This window comes from Oreochromis aureus, linkage group 7 (genome assembly GCF_013358895.1).
Source record: "Oreochromis aureus strain Israel breed Guangdong linkage group 7, ZZ_aureus, whole genome shotgun sequence".
NCBI lineage: Eukaryota > Metazoa > Chordata > Actinopteri > Cichliformes > Cichlidae > Oreochromis > Oreochromis aureus.
Window position 1 is genome coordinate 6,039,488 of NC_052948.1, and position 25,524 is coordinate 6,065,011.

The window sequence follows — 25,524 nt, forward strand, 5'->3', positions numbered from 1 at the left end:
GCTCAGACACAAAGCAGGCATTTCCTCTTTAATCATAGCTTTTTGCCATTACGAAGAACGTAATTGCAGTATTAGAAGCAAACTGTTAGTAATCATGTAGAGGGTTTGGCTGTGCCGTTGGATAATTAGGTTGGCTGTGTGCGCCTCGCTAATCACAGGGACATTTAATGGAAGCGTGGGGTGAAGGACTAAAACAACTACATCTAGCCATAATAAATTTACTGATCATTGATTTAGCGTGCACAAACCCTCTTCCACACTGTCAGTTTGAGTTTAAAGTAACAACACATATAAGTACAGGAATGTTTTCTTCAGTGATTAAGATATCGGAAGCAATAGTTACAAGTTAACACTGTTTCTCCACAGTTTTCATTGGCTATGTTTGAGATGTTAGAGTGTCCGTATGAAGTGCAGACAGTTACTTCAAAGCATGTTTTTACTCCTAACCCTTTAGAAAGTCCCCTTACATGCTGTTTCACCTTTTTATAAAGTTCTTATCAAAAAAGGAAAACAGACACTTTTAAAATCTTGAACATGTGCCAATACTATTTAGTCTCGACTTAAAGCGGCTGCATGTGGAGCTGGCAACACGGGTCACCTTTCTCTGTTAGCTGAGTAACCTTGAAAATGACTCACACACATGTACTGAAGTAAGCTTCACTCTCTAGCCAATTTGAAATCTGCTTCTGGCAATGTCATTCTCGCTAGCCTTGTAAACCTGGCTACGTGTGCCAGTTGCATGATCTAATGGTCTTACTTAAAATAAAAACAAACTGTAACCTCGTGTATCATGTACATTGAATTCAGCCTGATTATTCATCACTCCCTAAGCCTGACTACTGACCTTTTCACAGTCAACTTGATTGCACTCAATAGGACACAATTTTGTGTCCTATTCTTGTGGTACATCGAACAGAGTGGAGCATAAAGCAGTGACGTGTCTCCTCCAAACAAATTTTTGGAGGAGACATTTAAGTAATCATCTTATGTTAACATGTGGTGTCGTATAATTATTGAAAGAATAATATAGGCAAAAACCTATAGAGAGATGAGGCTTTTTTTGTACCTCTTTTTCCAACAATCTGGTAGTTATATCTAACAGATGGCAGGCTACAATTTTATTCAATTCAAAAATTTTATTTATATAGCCAAATCACAACAAAAGAGATGAGGCAGTAGATTGCACAATAATTTTATGTGAGCAAGCACTTTGGCGACAGTGGGAAGGAAAAACTCCTTTTTTCCAACAGTGGTGGATTTACCGGTTGGGGAGAGAAGAAAAACAGGATGACATGCTAAGAGACAGCAGATATGATTCATCAGTAGTCTATTATATGAGTGAGAACAGATGGAAGGGAAAAACTCTGTGCATCATGGCAGTGGTGCTACAATTTTATGCCTACGAACATCACATATTCATGTAGTTGGACCAAGGCAAATACAGTAAGACCAAAGGTTTATGTAATTTTGTCTCTGTGCACCACCACAGTGAATTTTAAACATGTGATTGGAGTGAAGCCTTTTAGCTTTAATTCAAGATGTTTGGAAATTATACTGTATCAAATTCTTAAGAATTAGAGGCATTTTCATACATATTCCCTTATTTTCAGAGGCTCAAAACACTGAACTTATGACAGATCACTGGACCAGCCTAGGCAGCTCTTTGGCCAAGCAAGGCCAGTCCCCTTATTATTCCATGACATGTTAAGAATACAAAAGACATGGAGTTGATTGAACTTGTATTGAATAAATTTTCACTGGCACTCTCCATATTCCAAAAGACAATGTTGCAAGTGAAGGAGGCATCATTAGACTTAAATAATAAAATTAAACATATTTAAATATATCTTTGGGTATGGAAAACCAACTATAGCATTTTCTCAAAAAGGGGAAAGCTCTAGCCAGTTTAGCAACACCAAAGTGTCTAAAAGATCACAGGGGACAACTGAAGTGGAAGGCTGGTCCTTGTTTACACTCAAGAACATGAAGACCAAATTAGATTTTGCCAGAAAACATCTAAAAGGCCGTGCACAGCTCTGAAAAACAACTTTGAACAGATGCAACCAAGGTTAACTCTTACCAGAATAATGGAAAGAGAAAAATATGGAGAAGGAGAGAAACAGTTCATAATCCAAAGCGTAGCACATCATCTGTCAAACATTGTTGAGGCAATGTTACGGCAGGGCCAGTGGAACTGGGTCACTAGTGTTTATTGATGATGTGACTGCTGCTGGAGGAAGTAGGGTGAATTCTGAAGTGTACAGAGCTATATTCTCTGCTCAGATTCAGCCTAATGTAGCAAAACTGATCACATGGCATTTCACAGGGCAAATGGCTAATGACCCAACACATACTACAAAAACAACCCAAGACTTTATCAAGGCAAAGAAATTGGATATTCTTCAAGGGCCAAGTCAGTCACCTGATCTCAGCCAATAGAGCATGTTTTTCCATTACTGAAGACAAAAATGAAGGCAGAGACCCACAAATAAGCAGCCAATAAAGGAAGCTAAGATACAGGTCTAGCAGAGCAGGCAGGGAGGAAATGCAGGTGATGGTGGTCCATGCGTTCTACAGTAATACTTACAGTATATTTAACATTATATTCGTTTGTCTAGTTACTTTGGAACCTCAGAAAATCTGGACTAATGAAATACTTATGTTAAATCCCTTGAATTTAAGATGAAAATGTGCACTTTAAGCACATCTTGATTGGTTGACTCTAAAAATAATAGTCAGCTTATCCATAGATAGCAAGCTCTTTATGTACATGTCCAATACTAAGTAGTATTACAAAGAAAGTAAAAGCAATTGTCACGTGTATAACCACTTCTACCACCATCATTATGTCTATGATAAAAAGGGCAGAGAAGTTAATCCGGAAATGACAACTAGAACGTACAGTACATGTTCAAGTGAAGAAGTATTCAGAGGAACATGAACAGGGCCATGCTTCAAAGAATGTACAGTAGGCACGTGTGTTACAGTGGAGGTGTGACAGTATAATGTCCTGTTGAACAACACCTTCCTGGGCAAGGTCACATAACCTCTTTGTGGCAGCACCAGTAAAAGTGATTAGAAGAGCTAAGCTTCTCCTGCACCCCGATAAATCTTTCTCTAGCTTTCACTGCTTTTAATTGCCTGCAGGTCAGGCTGCAGAGTTCAAGTGGCCCACACTTCTACAGAGAGCAGTAAAACCCTACTAATCATCCAATAAACAGAGGTGCCATTATATCAAATACTCAATTGCTTCTTGGTGTCTGCTATTGTGCTACTTAGCGGAACCCAGTGAGAATTTGTAGATGTGCCATTTAAATGTTAGTGCTTCAGTAAACACTCTTTTTTTTCTATTATTTTTTGTTAGGTGTAGGTATTCCGTCACAAAGTCACAAACAGTGAGGTACCCCATTTGCAGTTAACATAACTAGTTTAAATTACCAGAGGGTAAATCAGTGTATTAATCACCAGTCAAAGCTAAGCTGCTTAGCCTGAATGCTTTGTTTTACACTTATGCCATTACCAAGTAATTGTTTTTTAGTTTTCACTGGATTTATATGTCAATAACATAAAATTGCCTGCGTAATATCTAAAAGACTATCATTGTTTTACCAATCCAAAAACACAAAAACATACTGTTGCTACTTCAGGAAGATGGCTAAACATGCAGCACCTTTGATAGTAACTGTGGATACAGTAACATTTAGTGTGTCTTCAAATATATGGCTTTGGATCACAGATTATACATATGATACAAGCAACTATAGCTTCAAAGTCACACTACTATAACTTGCCGCTTCTTTTGTCTTTGTGGGAGGAATGAGGCTGAGAGGCTGAGGGTGTGGAATGGAGGTGGGCTGCAGAGATGGATGGAGAGTGGGAAGAAGGCGACAGACGTGGGCGATGCAGGGGTGGCTCGGGCTGTCGGGAGCGGGCAACGGTGGCAGATGTATTACCAGCGACATCTCCATCCCTGCTGACGCTGGACTCTCACTGTCTCGCACACACACAAACACATGTGTCTAAGTTGATTGAGGCCAGCAGTTTGGCTCCACACCAGGCACAGAGGGTAATGACTGTCACCCTTTTTCTCCATCAGCCCCCTACCTTTATCATCACACACGCATAGTCACACGTGTGCATACAGATACACAGGGTATAGCTGCTGTTCTCTCTCCTACTTTCGCCTTTACTCTCCTGCTCTCTGAAATGTCATGCTGGCAGGGGGTTGTGTGGGGCTCCTCTGGAGAGCAATAAAAGCTGATTGGAGTTAAAACAGTTGGTCAGGCCTTCCCGCCCCAGCATCTGTTGGATTACAGTCAGCCAACCTGTCATCTGTGAAATGAAGGCTAGTATGGGAGGAGAGGGGAAAGGCCACAGGAGGGGACAGACAGACAGACAGAGCAAGAGATATAGAAGGATGCGTGAGACAGGATGACAGAGGGCTGCTTTAACAGATGCTGTGGTGTGAATGACTATGTGAAAAAGACTCACTTGGACCCGGTTTACTCAAGATAAGTAAGGAGAAACACAAGGAGATCTGAGGCAAGAAACAGTGATGGGTGGAGGGGTCAGATGGAGGGACGGACAGACAAACCTGACCTTTAGATGAATCACATCATCTCTCCGTCCTCATGTATCACTGCCTCTTAGCACTGGAGGGGACGAGCAATCCCTTTGACCCCCCACCCCCTTCTCTTTATTCCTCCATCTCACCCCTCTCTCCGTCACCGGCTGCTGCACCCACCCATTGCCTCCACCTGCTACGTCCCCCCTGAGGGAATCATTTTCACTCTAACAACTTCAATTAACCTTAACCATTCATGCACGCAAGCGCACACACATACACACACACCACCTAGACCGTGCCTGCACACATACATCTCCCTTCCAATATCAATCACAGGTGTTAAGGTCACCGGACTGAGAGACAGAAGCTTCACATAGCATCTCCAGTGACATATAAAAGAATGTGAGGCTACCTGCTGCAGTCTACCATGCATGTGTGCACGCTGTCTTTAAACAGTGGCACAGTCGTAAGTCCTACAAAATAATTAGAGATTGGAGAGCCACGGGAAATGTATTCAGTTTCAGGCTTGAAATATAAATTGAATGTCTTTTATTTTGTGCTCTCGGAATAACTTTCCGAGGTCACAAGCAGAACTGCCTCACAGTTACAGAAGACCAACATGGCAAACATTCAGACACAAAACTCCATAGCTAATCAATATCTGCTGCCCTGTGACTGAACAAAACAGCAAATTTTAAAAAATAAAACCTAATCAGAGGTCCGCTGGATCACTGTTTCTGAAGGAGGACTAATCTGCTGTATCCGCACACAGTTCGCCAAGTTCACTTAAAGCAAATCTGGAACTGAAAGATTGGTGGGCTTTCCAGCAGCACAGCAGTAAACAGATTCCAAGGGCTCTGGTTTGGCATTAAAAGGAAGATTGTGCTCGCAAACGCATGAGTTTGTGCACATGCAGGTGTGTACATGCATGCACGTGAAAGCGTCTTTACGCATGCACAGAAAAACAGACTGGAAGGGGGGCAGGTTAAATCCATGCAGCTGTTGTTGAAATCAGACTTGGCTGGTGTGTGAATGCCTGCAGGGGGGAAACTCATATCTATGCTTCCACTCGTTTTCATCATCATTTAGCTGCTCTATAACAATGCCAGCCTGCTGTTTAAGCTGTGATGTCCAAAAACTAACAAGTGCCAACATTGCAAATGAAGTGTTTTAATGTGTAATGATGGGAGAAAGGATGTCTTCAATCATAATGGTATACTTGGAGAATAAATGATATACCATATTGATTCTAAGCCCCTGTTTACCCAGCTGGTTTGCTGCACTCATGCTTTCATTAATAACTTTGCAACTGCACAGATGAGAATACAGCTTGCCTAGTCATGGCTTCAATTAGCACCTGAGAAGAACCTTGAGACTAGGACTGATTTCACATCTGATCATAATAATATGCCCTATGAAGGGATTAAAACCGCAGGCAAAAAACAAAGCATGCTCAATTAAATATACTTGTAAAACACGTGTAAATGTATGCACAGACACACAACCTTTAATCCTGCACTAAAACACATGCAATCACTCTACAAATGCCACATCCTTTCCCACACCCAGCAGAGATCTCCCTGGGCTTATCAGTGCGTAATTGCTGTTGATTGGTGTATTATTGCTCTGGTTAATCTGCCTGTGGGTGGCTAATAAAGGAACTCCATCAGGGATGTTATCAGTCTTAGGCAGAAGGTGTGCGTGAAGCAAATTTGGAAGCGAGGAGAAGAAAGGAGAGGGAGCGCTGGGAGCTGGGAAGGAAGGAGAGATGTAAGGATGAGAACGATGCAACTTGATTGTGAGAAGAAAGGGAAAGAGGAGCGAGAATGTTCGAGTCCTGCCGAAAGAAAGCGAAGGACAAATGAGCAAAGGAAAATTGTAAATTAGACTGTGTGCATCAGAGGTAAAATGAGGTAACACCAGTAAGCTGGATGTTGTTCTGCCAGAGTTCTGAGCATCAAGTGGCTCCCTGGAGAATCCTTTTATGATTGATGTGGCCTTATTTTCTCTGCCACAGTTCTATTTCTAAACACAGGCTGGAGGAGGAAGAGGAGGCTGTAGTGAGGTGATTAGATTCCTCTCCATTACTGGAGCAGCCTGAGACAGATATCACCCACAACAGACACCCCCCGGTCCCAACGCCCTGTGCAATAACTGTATGTTGGCAAATGATGCTGTGGTGAGAAAGGGGAAGCTAACATGACAAACTGGTGTCTTTTATTCCACTGGGGGGCCCAGCAGTGACTCAATTTACACACACTCTGGAGCGCATTGAAAGTGACGGCGCATGATGGAGGCAAAGACAAGAAATTCAATAGCAAGGACAAGAAGAAGCTTCTTGGAGTCTGGGAAAGTTTGGAGTATATATATCGCTGCAGGCAAACTGAGGACATTAAACGCCAGGAGATGAAGCATGATTTCTCACACATCTAATGAAACTTAATCTGTTTTCAGCAGTGTCATATACTGTCTTTGCCATACACTGGATCACCTCAACACATTGTAGTGAAGTGTTTATTATTTTTAAAGTCACAGGCAGTGAGACTGAGCTTGTTGAATGTCAACAGCTGGTGCTACAGTTTAAAGAGAATCAGCCTGGGGTTCTTGGGATAATTTGTTACATCTGATTTGATACAGCAGGATATATTGTTGCGCAGGAGTAGTTGATCTAAAATGTTTACCTAAAAACTGTGAAATACATCTCAGTCAACAAATTTTCTTCAGCTGTGCTGCACTAAGACCCCTGTGGGTCTAAAACCACTACTCGTTGTGGACTCCTACTGAGCCACTAGACTAGAACTCAATGTGATGAATAATTCATGGCCTAACAAGAGATTTCAATTTACCGCATAATTGCAAATGATTTAATTTCAGCGAGTTTGGTGCAGGATTTTGCTGGATGAAATAACTGTTTAGATGCTGCTCGCATTATAATCAAACCCAACTGGAAATGATTTCAATTTAGAGAGGAGGCTGGAGTTAGTTTTGCTGCTTTTATAACAGCACCTCCCGCTGGTGAGCAGCTTGCATTGCATTGGGATTGATAAATGGACACATAAAAGGTTATCAATGAAGAACATCAGTGAATGTGATAACTGTGGTAAAACCTGGGAGTAATGAATAAAGCAGCTTCCATCCACTCAGCCATTTTATTCCACTTATCCAATTCAGGGGCACGAGGGGGGGCTGGAGCACTTACCAGCTGTCATCGGGTAAGAGACAGGGCGCACTCGTGACAGGATGCCAGTCTGTCGCAGGGCTAACACACAGAGACAAACAACCATTCATGCTCACACTCCCACCTACTGTCAATTTAGAATCACTAATTATTCTAACCCCATGCATGTCTTTGGACTGTAGAAGGGAGGCCTGGCACTCGAAGATGGCATACGCGGAGACAGGGAAAACATCAAACTCAACACAGAAAGGGCCCAGACTCAAATCAAGGACCTTCTTTCTGTAAACGGTGATAATCACCACACCACTGTTTACAATTATATGCATTAAAATCGAAGCGTAACTGCATTTTTTACTTGACTTAATCTTATTATTCATTTAGGCTTTTAACAATATCCTCATTTATTAGACATCAATTTAATTGAAAAAAAAACAAACAAAAACACACAAAACCTTATCACACAGTTCTCCCAGCCAAATCACATGCAATGGATTGTTTCATGAATGCACAATATACACAAAGCAGACACAACAGGAAGCAGATAACAATTCTATTAACTTTCTGACTATACTATTTCATCCCTATTAAGCTCCAACTAACTAACAGAACAAAGAATAAGACTGTGGTAAAGGTGAGGTTTAGGAAATGTTATGTGAATAGCAGCAGTGGCAGCATGTGGCTGCGGCAGCTGCAACAGAGGTTTTCAGGGGGCAGCAGCCATGACTGCACAAGCGTGAACTGTCTGCACTGTCTTAGACAGGCAATGTATTAACAGATGCAGTGGATTTGTCAACTGCACATCCATAATGTGAATCTTCTACTCCACCATATCCCAAAGGTGCTTTATTTGATCACCGACAACCCAGCCAGAATTCTGGCTCCCACAGACTGGCATTCTGCTCATGGGGCAAACAGATTACAGCCAATTAAACAATCAGTCAGTCAATCAATATCAGATACTCATGATCTCAGTTTGTTATGTGAATAAAGCGCATCCATCCACAGAATCTATTTCTTCCATTCCAACCTCTTCACCACCGTAAGCAAGACCAAAGGGCTGTCAAAGGACGTCAGGGACAAGATTGTAGACCTGCACAAGGCAGGAATGGGCTACAAGAATACCAGCAAGAAGCTTGGTGAGAAGGTGACAACTGTCAATGTGATTATTCTAAAATAGAAGAAATATAAAATGACTATCAATCGTCCTCGGTCTGGAGTTCCATGCAAGATTCTCCCTCATGGGAGGAGGATGATTATGAGAAAGATGGTGGATCAGCACAAAACCACACAAGTAGAGCTTGTTACTGATCTGAAGGCAGTTGGGAGCACAAACACCACTGGTAACACACTACACCGCAACAGATGGAAATCTTGCAGCGCCCACAACGTCTCCCTGCTCAAGAACCCACATGTACAGACCCATCATTAGTTTGCCAATGAACATCTAAATGATTTAGAAACGGGTTGGGGGGAAAGTGCTGTGGACAGATGAAAGTAAAATCAAGCTTTTTGGCATTGACTTAACCCATCGTGTTTGGAGGAAGAGAAATGCTGAGTATGACCCAAATAACACAATCCCCACAGACAAGCATGGAGGTTGAAACATTATGCTTTGGGGTTGGTTTTCTGCTAAGAGTACAGGGCGACTTCGCTGCACTAATTTAAAATCCTGGATTGGAACCTGCTTCTCCCAGCCAGAACACTGAAGAGAGGTTGTGAATGGGTCTTCCAGCATGACAGTGACCCAAAATGTAACTCCAAGGCAACAAAAGAGTAGTTAAAGAAGAAGCACATAAAGGTTATAAAGTGGCCTAGCTGGTATCCAGACCTCAGTTCTGTAGGAAATCAGTAGAGGGAGCTGAAGCTTCAAGTTGCCAAGCAGGCACTCTTGTCCAAGTACCAAGTCATGTTTTGCTTGAGGATGAAATACTTATTTTACTCAATGACAAGCAAATCAATCTATAACTGTTATGTAATGTGTTTTTTCCTGGATTTTGGTGTTCATGCCTTTGTAAATGAGCAAACTTCCAAATAATTAAATAATTAATTAATAGTAATTGGTACTAAGGAAGCCAAAGTATGCAAAGAAAATAGATCCCACCACCACCAGACTGAACTGTTGAGACAAGGAAGGATGACTTCATCCTATAATTTTCTTTTTTGCCAGATTCTGAACCTACCATCAGAATGTCAAAATCAGATGATGCAATGTTTACCCAATGTTTTATTGTCCAATTTTAGTGAACTAATGCAAACTGTAGCCCCAGTTTCCTGTTCTTACACAGGAGTGGCAACTTGTGTGATTTGCTACTCCTATACTTCAAAGTTCAATGTGTTGTGCAACCTGAGATGTTCTTCTACATACCCTGGTTATAACTAATGGTTATTTGAATCAATGTTGCATTCCTATCAGACTGAAGCAGTCTGGTGAGTCTCGTCTGAACTTTGGCATGATAAGGCGTGTTCTCCCAGAGAACTGCACTTCACTGGATAGGTCCATTTTTTCAGGCCAACCTCTGTAAACAGTATGGAAAAACCCCAGTACAGTGGACGTTTCTGAAATACTCGCACCAGCCTGTTTAGCATCAAAATCCATGTCACATTTAATGTCACTTAAATCACCTTTCTTTTCTATTCTGACGCTCAGTTTGAACTTCAGCAGGTTGCCTTGGCCATGTCTACAGGAGTAAATGGAGTGAGTTCCTGTCATGTGAATCACAGCTGAACAGGTGTACCTAACAAAGTGGCCAGGGACTGAGTGAGTGCGTATTTTAGGTGTCATGACTGAAGAATACCCAAGTTATCTTTATGATCCTTTCAAGGGCAAGTTAACACAATCCACCATTCACATGTGCTCTGACAGAAAATCCTCTGGGATACTTGAATTCTCTTTTCCATATCCTCCAAGAACTTTGTCAAATGAATAGGTGACAATTTGAGTTTACAACTTCATCAAACACATTGCTTCCAGTGGGATATATATTAAACGGGCATGCTTGGAAAATTACACATTTGTTAAAGCATAATTTGTACATTCATTTAAGTGAACTTTTCAATTAGCAATGACTGATAACCTTATTAAAATGAGAAAAGGGTGCATAATCACTCCACTATTAAATGTTTGATTTTAAACTGCCCAGAAAAGCGATTTAACTAAAGACAACCCGATTTGACCTTCTTTGTCCATTTATTTTCATGTGTTTTTTTCCACATGCCCAAAAAAGTCATCGAAAGCTGTGACCCAAGAGGACATCACGTTGGTGAAATAGTCCTAACTGAAAGGTTTTGTTTTGCAACAAAAAAATTCAAGTCAGGTGAGATGTAAAGAGCAGCCAACAGCAATCGATAGTCTGAGAGCACACTTTTTTGTGCCAGTGTAGGCCACTTGATGATTCAGAACACTTTATTTTCATAAGGCGGGGTGAGGGTTGGGATGCTAGTTTCCGTGCCTTTTTGCAGCCGAATCATATCTGTGTAAGAAAACTTCCCCTGACATGTAGGACAAATGAGCTGTTTTATTGCAAACGGTGAGTAACTCCACTAGTTTTGAAATAACTCAAAGTGGACAGGAGGTGGCGCGAAATGCTGCTCCTCTGACTGTATGACGACACAGTCACTGTTTCCTTCCAGTCACAGCCACATGGGCGGCCTATGAAAGGCTATCCTCAAATCAAAATCGTAACATTTCATTTTAAATCAACAGCAACGTGATATTTATCTAGGTGACTTACACACTTTTAACACAAATTCCCTTATTATTGTCACGAAATATCCACTCACGTCCGGCAACCAAGCCGTGGTTATAACACTATGTTGCAAATGTTGCTACCCTCATTTAAAATCAGTATCTGTTACTGTGTCAATGTGGATGACAGAACTGCATTAGAACCAGCATTGAGGCTTTTTGAGGTAATTTAGGTCGGAACTATTTCTTCTATCTGCGGACTGTGACAGACTGCGCAGTGCGTCACTGTACTTTCACCTTACACTGTAACCTGTGCGTTAATCTATCACAGGCGAGAACGGAGTGCGTGTTTTCCATCGTTTTAAATGCAAGCTGCCTGAAAATATTAAAGGACACAGAGCATACCCAGACCTCAGTACCGCATCCTACCGTGGACGTGACATTCAACACGGGTTAGTGCCCGCACAACCATCCGACCTCATTAATATGTATGTACGTAACGTCCACGCAGGAGGCTGTCTTTAAATACGGGGAGACACCCCCCACACCGGCAGCACTTCAGTCGAAGAGCGTTAGTGTGGAGCTGACACATTCCAACTCCTGTTTTCACCCGTTTCGTTGAAACCTTCAAGGTAAGATGGGTCACATTACTCTGGCTTTACACACCACATCATCTGCATCCAGCACTCTCTGAAGACTGTTTTGCTGCAATAACTCGTTTTTATTTAATGCTTTTAAAAGCTGAATGTATCAAACCGCGTGCTAGAGGACAGGCAGGGGCGTGACGATGTGCAATCAGTATTAATTGGGTTCAGCTGTAGATTAAATCAATTAAGATTTCTGGCAGTATTATTTCTTTATTTTCCTTAAAGCTTAAGTAAACAAGTCAAGCAGCGGTAACAGGTTGTCTTGGGCATACTGCGGATGCATAGTTACTTGTGGGCTATTACAGAGTATTTTATTCGCCCGGTTGTATGAAATGTAATAAAAACATGGAAATATTCTGACTCGTTGACGTTTAAAAACAAGCTTTTATGTTCTGTCTGTTTGAACCCATCTCCGTGATTGAGGCGCTCTGTTTTGGTGACGTAAAATGCGCAGTGGTTACGCATGCCTACTGCCTCTGGTGGCGACCATCTTCCAGCCGCTATAAATGACCCTGGCCCTTGAAATTTACTGCGCTTGGGCGTGCTTGCCTATCGTAGGGACGCGGTGTCTTTAATTGTCTTGCTGTTGGTGTTTTATGGCTTTGCCAGAAATGCCGTCCCCGCGTTGTCGGCTTTGTCTGATTCATCACACCATTCTTGGCACAGACTTGTGGATAAATATTTGACAGATGCAGACTGTGGGGAAACTACTAATGTCTGGTTATATGACGACTGCAGGGCGGTAAAGCTTTTTCAGGACAACTGTTGTTGACTAAAAATCAACAACAGTCTTTTCTTGAATTCAGATGTGGACAAGAGATGCTGAGCAGCAGCTGATACCTGACACCCCTTTAGTGGCCTACTGCTAAATGAATTAATCAAATGAGCACAATGTTGGGAAACATGATAACACTAGAACTGTGTGTAATGTCCCCTTATACTCTTCCAGCTACTAAAAGTCATCCTCTTATTCAGGCACCTAAGGAAGCGGTTTGTGGAGCACAGCAGTAAAGCACTGTCCCATATACAACATTGGCAGTAAACTTAGATTATAACCGGACCAAATGCTGGTACATGTAGTACGGATAGGAGATTTGGGTTAAAACTACATTTTTATCCTACAGTTTTGAGCAAACTACATATGTAGATGGTCACCTTGATGTCAGACTGACATTCTAACACCAGCCATCTTGTTTGTTTCAAGTGAACTGATGGATGCCTGGGAGCTCAAGGACACTGGTCACTTGTACACTAGTGGATGCTAATTCAAAAGTAAGCCGCACCCTAATGCAGAGGCTGCTTTATCCTCCATTTTCTCTAAACGGCGCAGCATTTAAGACTAGAAGGCAGAAATTAACACCATAAACTAGTTTGGGAAAGCTTTACCGAGGACTTAAATCATGGAAGATGTAAGGTCACATTCATACACTTTAAAGAGGTTTCAAGTGAGCTCTAGTAGGGGTCTCAGTGCATTAATCTGGCCCTGTACTTGGCCATACGTGCTCATCTTCACATCTCAGTGGAAACCGTGCCTAGTCATGCCGGTGGTGGAGCCAGGAAACAGTGTGTGTGTGTGAGAGGTCATCTGGGGATGTTCCCTGTTGCACGGTGGCAAGCTGCAGTGGTTGCCATGGATGCAAGGAGAGGCTCTTTAAAGCTCTATCTCTCAACCTTAATGAAAGTGTTCAAATGAAAATGACATTTCAGTTCTGTAATGATGAAATAAAAAGTAAAATCCAGGCTTGACTCATTGTGGGATGTGAAGTTAGTCATGGAAACTTTTGTGAGCCAACTAGTAACCACACATTCAAATTGCTTCATAGACTATGCGTCTTGCTTTCTCCATGCTCTCTCACTCCCCTCCCACAAAAAACCTTTTCCCTTCATTCTCATCTTCCCCTTTATACTTCTGCATGGCCTCCTTACCGTCTTGTCTCATATCCTTCACTTCCTTTTATCTTTACTTTTAATAGATGTCCACCAAGGAGAAGCTCATTGGCCATGTGATGAAGGAGGAGCCTGTTGGCAGCAGGTGCAAAGTGACTGTAGTGGGTGTTGGCATGGTGGGCATGGCCACTGCTGTCAGTATCCTGCTTAAGGTAAGAAGGGTGGGAGGGGGATAAACTTGTTGAAGTTAAGAAGATTGCTACTAGCCTTATTTGGGGAGTGAAAAAGGTTTACAAATAGGATTTCACTGGAACAGACGTAAAGGTTGTGATGGCTAGAGCAATAGATTTACCAGATCCAATAACATTTACCAGAAATGATGTTTGCTGTATTATGCATTATGTAAAGTTTGTTTGGTCATTAACATGACCTATAATATAATAATTAGGACTTGTGTGATGAGCTGGCCCTGGTTGATGTGATGGAGGACAAGTTGAAGGGTGAGGCGATGGACCTGCAGCACGGATCCCTCTTCCTTAAGACACACAAGATTGTAGCTGATAAAGGTGAGAATTGAAAAACTGTCATTTATTTTACTTATTGACTAACCTGGAGTGGCATACAATACAACTTTTTTTTTTTTTTTTCTCTCTCCTCCATCTCTTGACAGACTACAGTGTGACAGCCAACTCTAAGGTGGTGGTAGTGACTGCAGGTGCCCGCCAGCAGGAGGGCGAGAGCCGTCTCAATCTGGTGCAGCGTAACGTTAACATCTTCAAGTTTATCATCCCCAACATTGTCAAGTACAGCCCCAACTGCATTCTGATGGTGGTCTCCAACCCAGGTTAGACAAGGAGTCTACATCATGTGGGGTTTACATGGTCCAATTCCTGTTCGAGGCAGATTAATGGCTGATAATTTCTTATTTGGCACCTTCCCAGTGGACATCCTGACCTACGTTGCCTGGAAACTGAGTGGCTTTCCCCGTCACCGTGTGATTGGCTCTGGCACTAACCTCGACTCTGCTCGTTTCCGCCACATCATGGGAGAGAAGCTCCACCTGCATCCTTCTAGTTGCCATGGTTGGATCATTGGAGAGCATGGAGACTCTAGTGGTACGCTAGCGACATTATTTGTGGAGATGTACTGTCATATACAGTTCAGAATTTCCTGTTTCAGTGGGGGTGTATTTTATTTCTCGTAGTGCCTGTGTGGAGTGGCGTGAACGTTGCTGGAGTTTCTCTTCAAGGCCTCAACCCAAAGATGGGGGCTGAGGGTGACCCAGAGAACTGGAAGGCAGTGCACAAGATGGTGGTTGATGGGTGAGTGTTGCAATTTATTTGCTGGAGTCTGTCAGCCTCTTCAAACATACAGATTTTTACAACATGTATACAGTGACTATACTATTCCCCATGAGATGCTGTGTTAGACTGAAGCTCTCTTTGACTCCTGTGTCTAACTGAAATCCCTGACAATGATTAACGCTGATTCCATAAATATCAGTAATGACACCGTATGACCCATTATCTGTATTGGTATGTCTGAAAGTTGTATGATGCAACTCTTTGCAGAAAGGTTAATATTGCACCATCATTTGTCCGCCAATCAGTAGACTTGTATTGTAATAGCTGGGTCTTTAGAGTTCAGCCATGTGCAATACAGTGTTCTTTGTATCCCAGTTGAGGCTTATCATTTCACTTATCTTTACAAAGATGTGAGAAATGCACATGCGTTATGTTTCAACAGAAGAAATGGTATCTGTAAACGTGCACCTCTGTATGGCTAGTAGAACTCATTTGTCTTGTCTTTTAAAAAGTAATCAATTTTGTATCCCTGTTTTCAAAACTCTTATGGGCAACTCGTCAAATTTAAGTTTTTCATGCAAATACCAGTGGCTGCAATCACTGTCTACTATAAACTTGTTTTTAAAAAAAAAAAAAAAAAAAAAAAATTCGCACAACATGACACATTTCCTCTTTCAGTCTGTTATATGCCATGCTCATTTTTATTTCTTGTCCATGCTGCAGAGCCTATGAGGTTATCAAGCTGAAGGGCTATACTTCCTGGGCCATTGGTATGTCTGTTGCTGACCTAGTGGAAAGTATCATGAAGAATCTGCACAAAGTGCACCCTGTGTCTACACTTGTCCAGGTAGATGAGGATTTCAGTCTTTATTTTTACTTGCTTGAAGAAAAAAATGCTATACTTTCTGCAGATGTGACAAGGTCCGCTTATAACATCACATTTCATTGCCTTTTACTATGTAGGGCATGCATGGAGTGAAGGACGAAGTCTTCCTGAGCATCCCTTGTATTCTGGGCAACAGTGGCTTGACAGATGTCATTCACATGACGCTGAAGCCTGAAGAGGAGAAGCAGCTGGTGAAGAGTGCTGAGACCCTGTGGGGTGTACAGAAGGAGCTCACCCTGTGAAGAGCATGCCTCTGAATTCTCCAGTTGTCCCTAAAATGACACCAGACACCATTTGACTCCCTCCTAGTTTTTCTCTTGTGTCCCTCATTGTAATTGGTTGATGTCACCTGTGAATTTCTTAAAAGGCCAAGTGCTTGTAACTAAACCACTCAAAGCTGGGTTTTACTTTTGAGAGATTCACACACAGGTGTCATTTTCCTTTGCTTCCTTCAACCTGGCCTTGATCGTCCATGACTGAATTTTTGGAAACACTTGTAGCCTTAGAAGTCGGCCTGTGTTGGAGAGCAAGTATTTGTCATCCATTTGTCCTCTCTGAAATCATGCAGTCTATATATATATATATATTCTGTGTACTGTATGTTACGAGTACTGTTGCTGCTTTTTCTGTACACTCCTAGGTCAGTCTGTATGCATTGTGTGGCCGTTAAAGTTATGTTTCTCCACTTGGTAATCTCTGTTTATATCTTGGAGTATAACGGAGACATTCCATTCTGTATGAGGAGGGCTTCCTATTCACCCACAGTAACACTGCTGCATATGTCACTGGTCCAAAATCTTGTGATACCAAAGTACCTTATATTATAGTAAAGCAGACTTCCATAAACTTGCTTGGTACTGAAGCCTTCTTAAACAAACCTAACCACAAGTGCACTGACAAAATAATTTAGAAGGCAAATTTTATGGCGCACAAAAAAAACTGGCTAAGTTTACATCTGATAAGAATAAATTGTGACTGCCATAATATAACTTGGATAAGAGAGCCAGTGGAAAAGGGTTGGGTTATGAATCATGAGACTGCTACAGTCCAAAAAAAATGTTGCTTGTGTACCCTAAATGTTCTAACAAGGTTTTTTTTTTGTTGTTTTTTTTTTAACTCCACCTGACTCTGGAAAAGAACATTAAAAACCTATTCTATTTATAAATGTAAGATCTATTTATGTATTAATGTCACAATATTACAGAGGATTTATCAATCATTTACTGGGAAAAATGTCATGGCAGCTGGATATTGAGCTGTTTGCTGTAACATCAAATAAATCTGCCAGGATGATACAAGTTTGTTCTGTCCTGCATTGGCCATTAAACCGGGGGGGGGTCAGTTTGTTTGCAGTAGCTGTTGCCCAATATGAGGCTGATCTGAGCTTTTCAGGCAAGACATCAAAATATTTAACTTTAAATTACTCACTTGTATTCATACTATTCTACCTGCTCACAAACTCTAGCATTTTAATATTTAAATAACTACCACTGGTTTCGTTGCTAGTCGGTTTTAAGAGCAGTTTTCTTACAGAAAAGGGTTCTACAAACCAGTGGGGGAAATTAGTTCATTATTTTGGCCTTTGGTGTACAGACTAGAGCACCAATCTTCAAGTTGGTACACAACCCACTCTGAACCACCGCTACCTTTTGGTTGTGCAACAGAAAATCGCTGAATAATATCAATTATGCAAGCCACATTAATGACATGACCAAAAAGAGATGACCTATTAAATCAATTTATTTGTACTGATTTACATAAATCTTTACATAAAAGAGCAAGTTGCCTATGGTTGAACTAAGAAAAAACAAAAAAACAATCTATAATACAATTCAAAGTGCATTTAGTAAAAGGCTAAATTCAAGAAAAAAAACTTTACATAAGTTAAAGTTTTGATTAGTACATTTGTTTATTTTTGTACCTCTTAACACCCAGTTTTATTCACAAATTTTTAACTTACGGTTACTTTAACCTTCTCAGCAGGACTGAGAATGAGAATGGACAGTATGGGAAAAAAGAAAAATCAAATACAATGCAGAAATTCCTTTACGGTCCAGTAATGTACGCCAAGCCTGCCATCTACGTTATTTAGAGACATTCTACAGAGTGGAACAAAAGATGTACATGATTGACTGGCTAATGCAGTCAGAGGGTATAACAAGCAGCCGACACACACTAAAAGAACCTCACACACATACACACAAGGAGACACAAAAATGGAAAATTATGCAGTAATAGTAGTGTGTGCAAGTGGGATAAGAGCTCAAATTAAAGCTGAATGTCTGACCCAAACAAATCGGTTCAGGTTAATGGATATAACTTCATGGCTACTGAAACATGAACAGAAATCCTGAGGATGAACCCTTCCCTTCCTGAAAAGTAGTCCTGTGTCTTTATAGACACATCTTTTCAATACAAAAAGGGAGTGATCATTTGGGCTCTCTACAAAGCTCTTCACTTTTAGCCCCTACCATCTGTACTTACTAGCCAAATGATGTGTTATGGCAAAGAAATTGCCAACAGAACCTGTAAGCTTTAGTTTTAGCCCAAATTTAATGTCATGACAGTGTTTTTTGCTTTTAATTTTTGGTCACAAAAATAACCCTCTCATGTTTAGGTCATGTCCTTAAACAATGACCTCAAAGGAGTGTTTGGTTAGTTTAAAGTCTAAACTGTCTAGCTACAACTATGGCTGCAATTTACCATTCAAATATGTAATTTTTCTTTGTTGGTGCTGTTCAAATGTCTATCAGAATAAATTTAATATAAGACTATAAAATAGAGCAGCTGTTTGATATACAAGATGATAGAAGAGAGTAAGAGAGCATGAAGATATGAATGTTTCTAGGTAGTAAGCGTGGGTCAGTAGAGGTCACTAAGCCCGGCAGTCTTGCGGGCTTTTTGCATAAGAGCACGAAGCTGGAACTGCTTCCTGGACAGAAGACGTACGTGCTATAACAGAAAAAAAAGAGGCAGGTAGGTTAAAGTGTCTGTATACTTGTTTCTGTTTATATGTGCTAGCAGCTATCTAGATCTGGTTACCTTGAGAAAAACTTCCAGGTCTATGACACCCCTGCGGAGGGCTTCGCCCAGGTAGAAGATTGTGTCTTCAATCGCATTCTCCTCAGCGTACAGGTTCAGGATCTGTTTGTACAATGGAGCTGTGGGCACAATGACGTCATCGATGTCATTATTCTCCGACTGGTTTTCCATTTTCTCCAAGGCCTCGCTCAGCTCCTCGTCTTTTCTCTTCAGCAGATCGATGTTCCTGTCAACTTCAGTCTAGTGGAAACATTGTGATGATTGCACATATTTAGCAAATCTCAAAGATGACTGCTGTAACAGTTAACTGTGGTGAATAGAGAACAAAACAAACAGAAAGATTTAACACTGAAAGTATAATAATCTCTCACCACTTCCTGGTCCAGTCTTGAGATCATCTCTTCCAGTTTCTGATGTCCTTTCTTCAGGTCCTCTTCTGTTCGCTTCAGGGCATCCAACTCTGCCTGAGCTCTGTCCATCTCCTCCTTCATCCTCCAGCGAAGCTTGTCGCTCACTGCAGAAATTAGAGATGCCCGGATGGTGTCCTCGCCAATGGTGCCATCTCTGTTTGGGCCTTAAGAGGAAGCTATTATAAATCATCTGAGACAGTGAATACAAACAGGAGAGCTAGAGGGACAAAAAGATACTACTACAACTTAAACCATAATCTCACCAAAATACAATTCTATTTGATTTTGTTAAGTCCCTTTTACGCGTACCACGTCCTATGTGAAAGGGCCTTCAGGCTTTACTGTAAATTGGCAAGCTAACCATCTTCAGATAACTGTAAAAAATGATTAATTTAAATCATAATTCTGTGGAGGATTTTCTTCCACAGAGAAACTGTGCCACCGTAAGTTGAGGATGTTTGGCTAAACCATAACAGACATTTTTTTCCAGGTTCTTGGTGGAGGCAAGAGGAAAATGCACAGAATTCTGTCAAATATGATAACATGGACTCGTTGCCTTTATACACAGACCAACTCTACCAGCACACATAGTCACTCCCTAAAGCTCAGTATGAGCCAAGAAAATCTCTCCACTATCCATCCTTGCATTGCAGTTATTCATCAAGGGATGGGTATTGATAAGATATTTAACGATTCCGATTCCAAGTATTTTTCGATTCTGTTTTGTCACATTCGATTCTTTATCGATTCTTGTTTTTTAAAAAGGAGAACACTAAGGTCGATTAGCTTAGAACTGTTTTATATCTTCTCTTTCAACAAGACAGAAATTTAGGAGTAACATGGCCTTACAAACCCAACAGTGAAATCTTAAGAGATCCACAGCCTATGGCTCTTCCATGGGGTGTCACAGGGTCCTCCAGGGAAAATGTAAGCGTTAAATAATAAAATAAATATTCTTCTGTAGCAATAACAAAGTATAACATAAATTATTCTGTAGCAATTACACAAGAATATCCAGTAATGTCCCTGAACCTACAATTAAACACATTCACTTACCATCTGCTGTGGCAAATGGCTGCAAGGTTTTGACCACAAACTAGTCACTGCTCGGTGACATTCAGGCCTGAAAAGAGAGCGCTGATCAGAAATGCAGCCAAGACTGCAGCGACAACTGCTGCAGAGAGCGCCAGCCAGACTGTGTCTGTCTCATCATGGTCACCTAAATGCACAATGGCAGGTTTTGTAATAAAACAGATCGCGCTAACATAATATGCACTGTTAGTTGATTATTTACCTGCCGCAAACAACGGAGATGGTGCTCGATGCAAATGTTACCGCTGCTGCTGCTGGGTTGAGATTCACGCAGGGACAGGGAAGCTGGAATTAAAGACATTCATTTAAGTTCATCTTGGAAGTGTTTTGTGAGCAAATGCTTTTGCATATGGGGCGGAGTGTTTCCTCCCTTAATGAAATATCTACTTTGCAAAGTATTGCATGTGTTGCCCTGTTGTCATCCGTTCTCGTCTAAAGTATAAACAAACTTTTAAGCGATTTGAGCTGCTTAGGCGCTGTCCATCTGCCAGGTGACTGAGCTGGAGCTGCTCCGCAAAGAAGAATGGGTGATTTCAGTCTCTAGATTGCAAAGCTGGTAGAGAATACCCGATAAGACTGGAATCGTAATTGCAAAAATGGTTCTAAAAGCGATTCTCAGGAATTGAAACAGTGGGAACTTTGCAGTTATTTTCTCAACAAGAATCATGTATGATTTTCGGTTTCGATGTACATCACCTAGTTATTCAGTTCAAACAATTCACACTACATTCAAAATATCATCAACAGTATTTATAGGCACAGCAAGGCATCACCACAGGGAAATCTGACAACAAGGTTTATATACAAACAAAAGGGTCTAAAAGGGTGTTTTCCAGAATGATGGAAAATGAATGAAGTATTCACATTATTTTTCCAGTTAAGCCATTTGTTGGCCCCCAGTTTTAGTTTCAGTTTAACACCCATTGGCCAATCTATGATTTATGTTCTGGTTGTAGTACTATCCACAGTGACAACAATATTGTAGGTTGGTGGTGAAAACAGCAATAGAAGGAAAATGACATCTTAACAAATTCATACTTTTCCTGAAAAACAAATTCCATGTAGACAACCTTTCTAAGCATTACAGCTGGTATTTTGGACTGTATTGTGAAACAATTTACATATTTATTTATTAGTGTTTTATACTAGCTACACAAGACAGTTCAAAGACTGGGAAATTCCAGATTATTTAACAGTAAATATACTGGCAAATGTCTGTAGAGTCAAGACCACCTTGTGTACAGTCTGGAGTCAGCGCCACAAATGTCAGAGTTAATTCACCCACTAGGTGACCCCATTTCTTCTCCTTTACCGTTCCAATCCTAAATATAGACCTGTGTGCTTCTGAAGTTTAAGTTGTGGGGGGCATAAAGAAGCTTTCCCTTTCCGTTCAGGGCCATCCCACCCTTTGGCCTTTAATAGACCCCACTCTAGTTACACTAATGACCTTTCACTGGTGACTTGGTACGCTACTGAAGTTATTCAGAGGGTGAGAGAGTCGAAGTCAAAAGGTCAAGTGTCTCAGTCTGGATTAACTAAAGATTGCAAAGTTTTATCAAGGGTGAATAAAGTTTTGGCTAAGAATTAAAACTCTGTATTGTAAACGGTCTTGTGATGTTAACACAGAATGCAGGTGAGCGTGTAAAGGTACAGATAATTAGTTTCTGAGTGAACATATTTTCCTTGGGTACATCTGTGCAATATGTAAAAAGTCAGAAACTGTGCTACATTAATATTTCAAAGATACCTGAAAGTAGAAAACATATGCACCCAGATGCTGGATGTAATACTTACCCACTGTGGAAACTGGAGTCTGGGTGGGGTAGTGTGCAGGTCCAGCAGTGGCTGGGTAAGAGTTACCCCCTGGGTACTGATAACTTGGGTAGCCTCTGAAAATAGTTACATGATTGTCAAGCTAATGCTTTACGTTTTCTATTCTGAAACATTTCAAGTGTGTATTTGCAAAATTCAGCTGTACATGTAACAGAGCCAGTGCTGCAGTGTCTTGATAGTAAAAGCCAGTGAATACTCCACCATCACACATGTTGGATTTGTTGTGTCACATATATTGTGTATAAGTGTTAGATGTGGGCAGTAACTAAAAGGGCTTGGGAGAAATCTTACCCAGAGTTAGGATTTGGGCCATACGGTGATACTGCAGGCATGCCAGGCATGTAGGACGCTGCAGCAGAGAGAGAGAGAGAGACAAAAAACGATCTCAGGACACAAAGGTCAAAGGTTTCATTTTTTGGGGGGACTGCTCACAGGCAGGCACATAGAAGAGACAGAGATAAAGTATCAGCTTCAATATTGTGTTGCCATAGTATGTGAGCTCCATCTGGTGCCCAAGGAAGTAAATGCACCATAAACAAACAAACAAACAAACAAACAAACCAATTTCTAACACTTTTGAAAAAAATCCACAGACCACTGTGTTCAAGAAATGTATGTCACTCACAATTTGGGGGTCCAGCTGCTTGAAAGGCTTGGTAAGGGGCTTGTGTGGTCGGACGAGAAAACACAGGGGGCTCCTCCCCGAACACCACAATCATCACCTGAATCAGACCATACAGGTCTGATTGAGGCTATAAAACAGTGAAACAAATTTTATTAACCAAATCGCCAGGCAAGTCAAGAATGCAAATGATATCTCGAGCCACAAAGGCATTTTTTTTGCCCTATAATCCAGCATACCGAAATGTTGCCTTTTTCTCCATCTAGTACATTTTTTGAGCTACATTTTAGTGTGCAGAAACTCTAGTTCTCACACTACATGCTTTTATTAACATAAAACATATTTTTAAACATGGATTAAAAGAAATACTACTTACATGTTTCCATTCATGTAGATACGGCAGGTAAATCTTGCCATTAGCATCTATGTGCTTGCCAGTTTTGATCATCATAGCACTGGTAGGTTTCACAAAACATATAGGTGGGTTGTAGGGATACGTGTCCAAGAGCCACAAACACACTGGGATGTTGTACACATTACCTGCAGAAATCAAATACACAGTGTTATAATATAGCTATTGTCCAAAACCTTAATGTCCTCACTCCTCCCTTAATATTTAACAAACTCCATATTCTGTTATCAAGAACATATCAAGTGAAACACATTTTATGCATCTTTGTACATCAAACACACATTTAAAAAAAATCCCAAAGTCTGATTTTCAAGCAAGATTAAAAAAACCCATCAACAACAGCTTTCTGTCCACATCCACAAGGTGAGAAAGTTTAGGTTTAGCATTTGCCCTGAGATAATGGTGTAAAAAAAAAAAAAAGTGAGTGAGTCAGAGTGACCACATCGGATAGAAAAAAAAGTAGTCTAGTAGACATTATAAATAGTGGTAAAAAAAAATTGCACTTAATTCTGCTTGAAATTTTAAAAAAATATATCAAAATGTATCAATTTATAGAAAAACTTCTTTTTATAGAGCAAAGAAACATTCATTACCTCTGTAGCTCACAGGAACAGTTCCTGTCAAGCTCATCAGATCTCTTGTGGAGCCATCATTAAATACTGAAATACAAGCAGATGCATACCATTACACAACATACAAGTGAAACCAAGCAGCTAAAAACAGGAGATAAATATTACTTAATTTACCATAAGCATCCATGAGTGGCTTCAAATCCTTGTACTGGGAGATCACATTGGTTATTTCACGAACAGTGAGATCTCTGTATTTGTATTGCTGGACAACAAGTAGAGGAGACAAAATTAATATTTTTACTTAACAGACATTGCGGTACACCACAGATAAAATTTCCAAGGGTTGGCCTTGTTGAACTATTATTTAATTCTAAATACTGTAAACAGGACTTGAACCACCTTACAGACTAAACTTACTGCCTCTATAGCTTTGCTTATAGATTAGAATAATCCAATTAAAAAGCCTTGTGAACGTAAATCAGTACAATACAATATGGATACAATTATCCATATCAAACCTATTTTTATCATAGAAGTGTTTAAGACCAGTATCAATAGAGTCCCTTGGTCTGGCAACTGATTGAAATTCATTAGCTTTTTCCCACCGATGCATCACAAACCTGGTAATAAACAATTCTCTAAAGTATTCTGAACACGACTGGCAATATAAATACAGATCTATGGTAACCTACAAAACTGTGGTCTCATTTTTTTACCAAAGTGGCAATTTTAACTTCAAGTAATAATATATGCAACTGTGTGTTGTATGGTTACACAGTTATGCCTCAATCTAATTTTGTACAATATATTGTATCAAAATAATATTTAAGACACTTTATTATCTTAAATCTGACGAAAATTGACAGTCTGTTAAACAAAACCGTACCAGGAAATGTTAAACTGGCTTCTAACGTTAGCCAGTGTCAAACAGGACGCTATGAGCTAATATGCTATCGTTTTTCAACAGTCAAGCTCAAACTTACCTTTAGCATTTTCTTCAGGTTACTTTCGTTGACTACTGCCATGTTCCCTGGGTGTTTATTTTGACTTTTCTTATTAATAAGTTAAGCGTCTTAACAGCTGACTTTTATGACAGCTAAAGTGACAAGCTAAAGCTGGCTAGCGAAGCTCCGCTAAATGCAAGGCTAACGTTAGCCCTAGCTCGGGCGGACTCAAATAAGAGCGTGATTCAACTACTACAAGAAATCTTCCAGTCTGGTAAATGGGAAATGTATCTGTGTTCCACGCGAATACTCAAAAAACAGCTCATAAATCGACAAAACAGCTAACGAGTAGTTGTAAAAAAAGAGCTTGAAAAGAAAAATCCGATGGTCAACAAAAGGAATTTCCGGCAGTTCTCTTTACTGCTTCCGGTCTCTGTGTGACG

At 40.7% G+C, this 25,524-nt stretch overlaps 2 protein-coding genes across 2 annotated transcripts; one reads left to right on the forward strand and one right to left on the reverse strand.

Moving 5' to 3' along the window:
- Window positions 1-11,912: 11,912 nt before the first annotated feature.
- Window positions 11,913-17,452, forward strand: ldha (lactate dehydrogenase A4). Its single transcript, XM_031756482.2, has 8 exons — window positions 11,913-12,062; window positions 14,051-14,176; window positions 14,413-14,530; window positions 14,635-14,808; window positions 14,906-15,079; window positions 15,169-15,286; window positions 15,992-16,115; window positions 16,232-17,452. Exons 2-8 carry the CDS (start codon window positions 14,051-14,053, stop codon window positions 16,394-16,396), a joined length of 999 nt encoding a protein of 332 aa, XP_031612342.1. The 5' UTR covers window positions 11,913-12,062; the 3' UTR covers window positions 16,397-17,452.
- A 424-nt stretch (window positions 17,453-17,876) lies between these two features.
- Window positions 17,877-25,524, reverse strand: tsg101a (tumor susceptibility 101a). The gene is made up of 10 exons (XM_031756475.2): window positions 25,121-25,524; window positions 24,312-24,399; window positions 24,159-24,224; window positions 23,530-23,693; window positions 23,157-23,283; window positions 22,823-22,880; window positions 22,493-22,587; window positions 19,568-19,770; window positions 19,197-19,436; window positions 17,877-19,106 (listed from the first exon to the last, which is right to left on the reverse strand). The coding sequence occupies exons 1-10, from the start codon at window positions 25,160-25,162 to the stop codon at window positions 19,017-19,019; spliced, it is 1,173 nt and encodes a 390-aa protein (XP_031612335.1). The 5' UTR covers window positions 25,163-25,524; the 3' UTR covers window positions 17,877-19,016.

Excerpts from the sequence above, each read along its gene's own strand:
- ldha (XM_031756482.2), top strand. The coding sequence starts at position 14,051 with ATGTCCACCAAGGAGAAGCTCATTGGCCATGTGATGAAGGAGGAGCCT. Across the intron at positions 14,177-14,412 it reads CTGTCAGTATCCTGCTTAAG|GACTTGTGTGATGAGCTGGC; the intron begins GTAAGAAGGGTG and ends TATAATAATTAG. Across the intron at positions 14,809-14,905 it reads GATGGTGGTCTCCAACCCAG|TGGACATCCTGACCTACGTT; the intron begins GTTAGACAAGGA and ends GCACCTTCCCAG.
- tsg101a (XM_031756475.2), bottom strand. The coding sequence starts at position 25,162 with ATGGCAGTAGTCAACGAAAGTAACCTGAAGAAAATGCTAAAG. Across the intron at positions 24,225-24,311 it reads GCCACTCATGGATGCTTATG|TATTTAATGATGGCTCCACA; the intron begins GTAAATTAAGTA and ends CTTGTATTTCAG. Across the intron at positions 22,588-22,822 it reads GGCCCAAATCCTAACTCTGG|AGGCTACCCAAGTTATCAGT; the intron begins GTAAGATTTCTC and ends AACTATTTTCAG.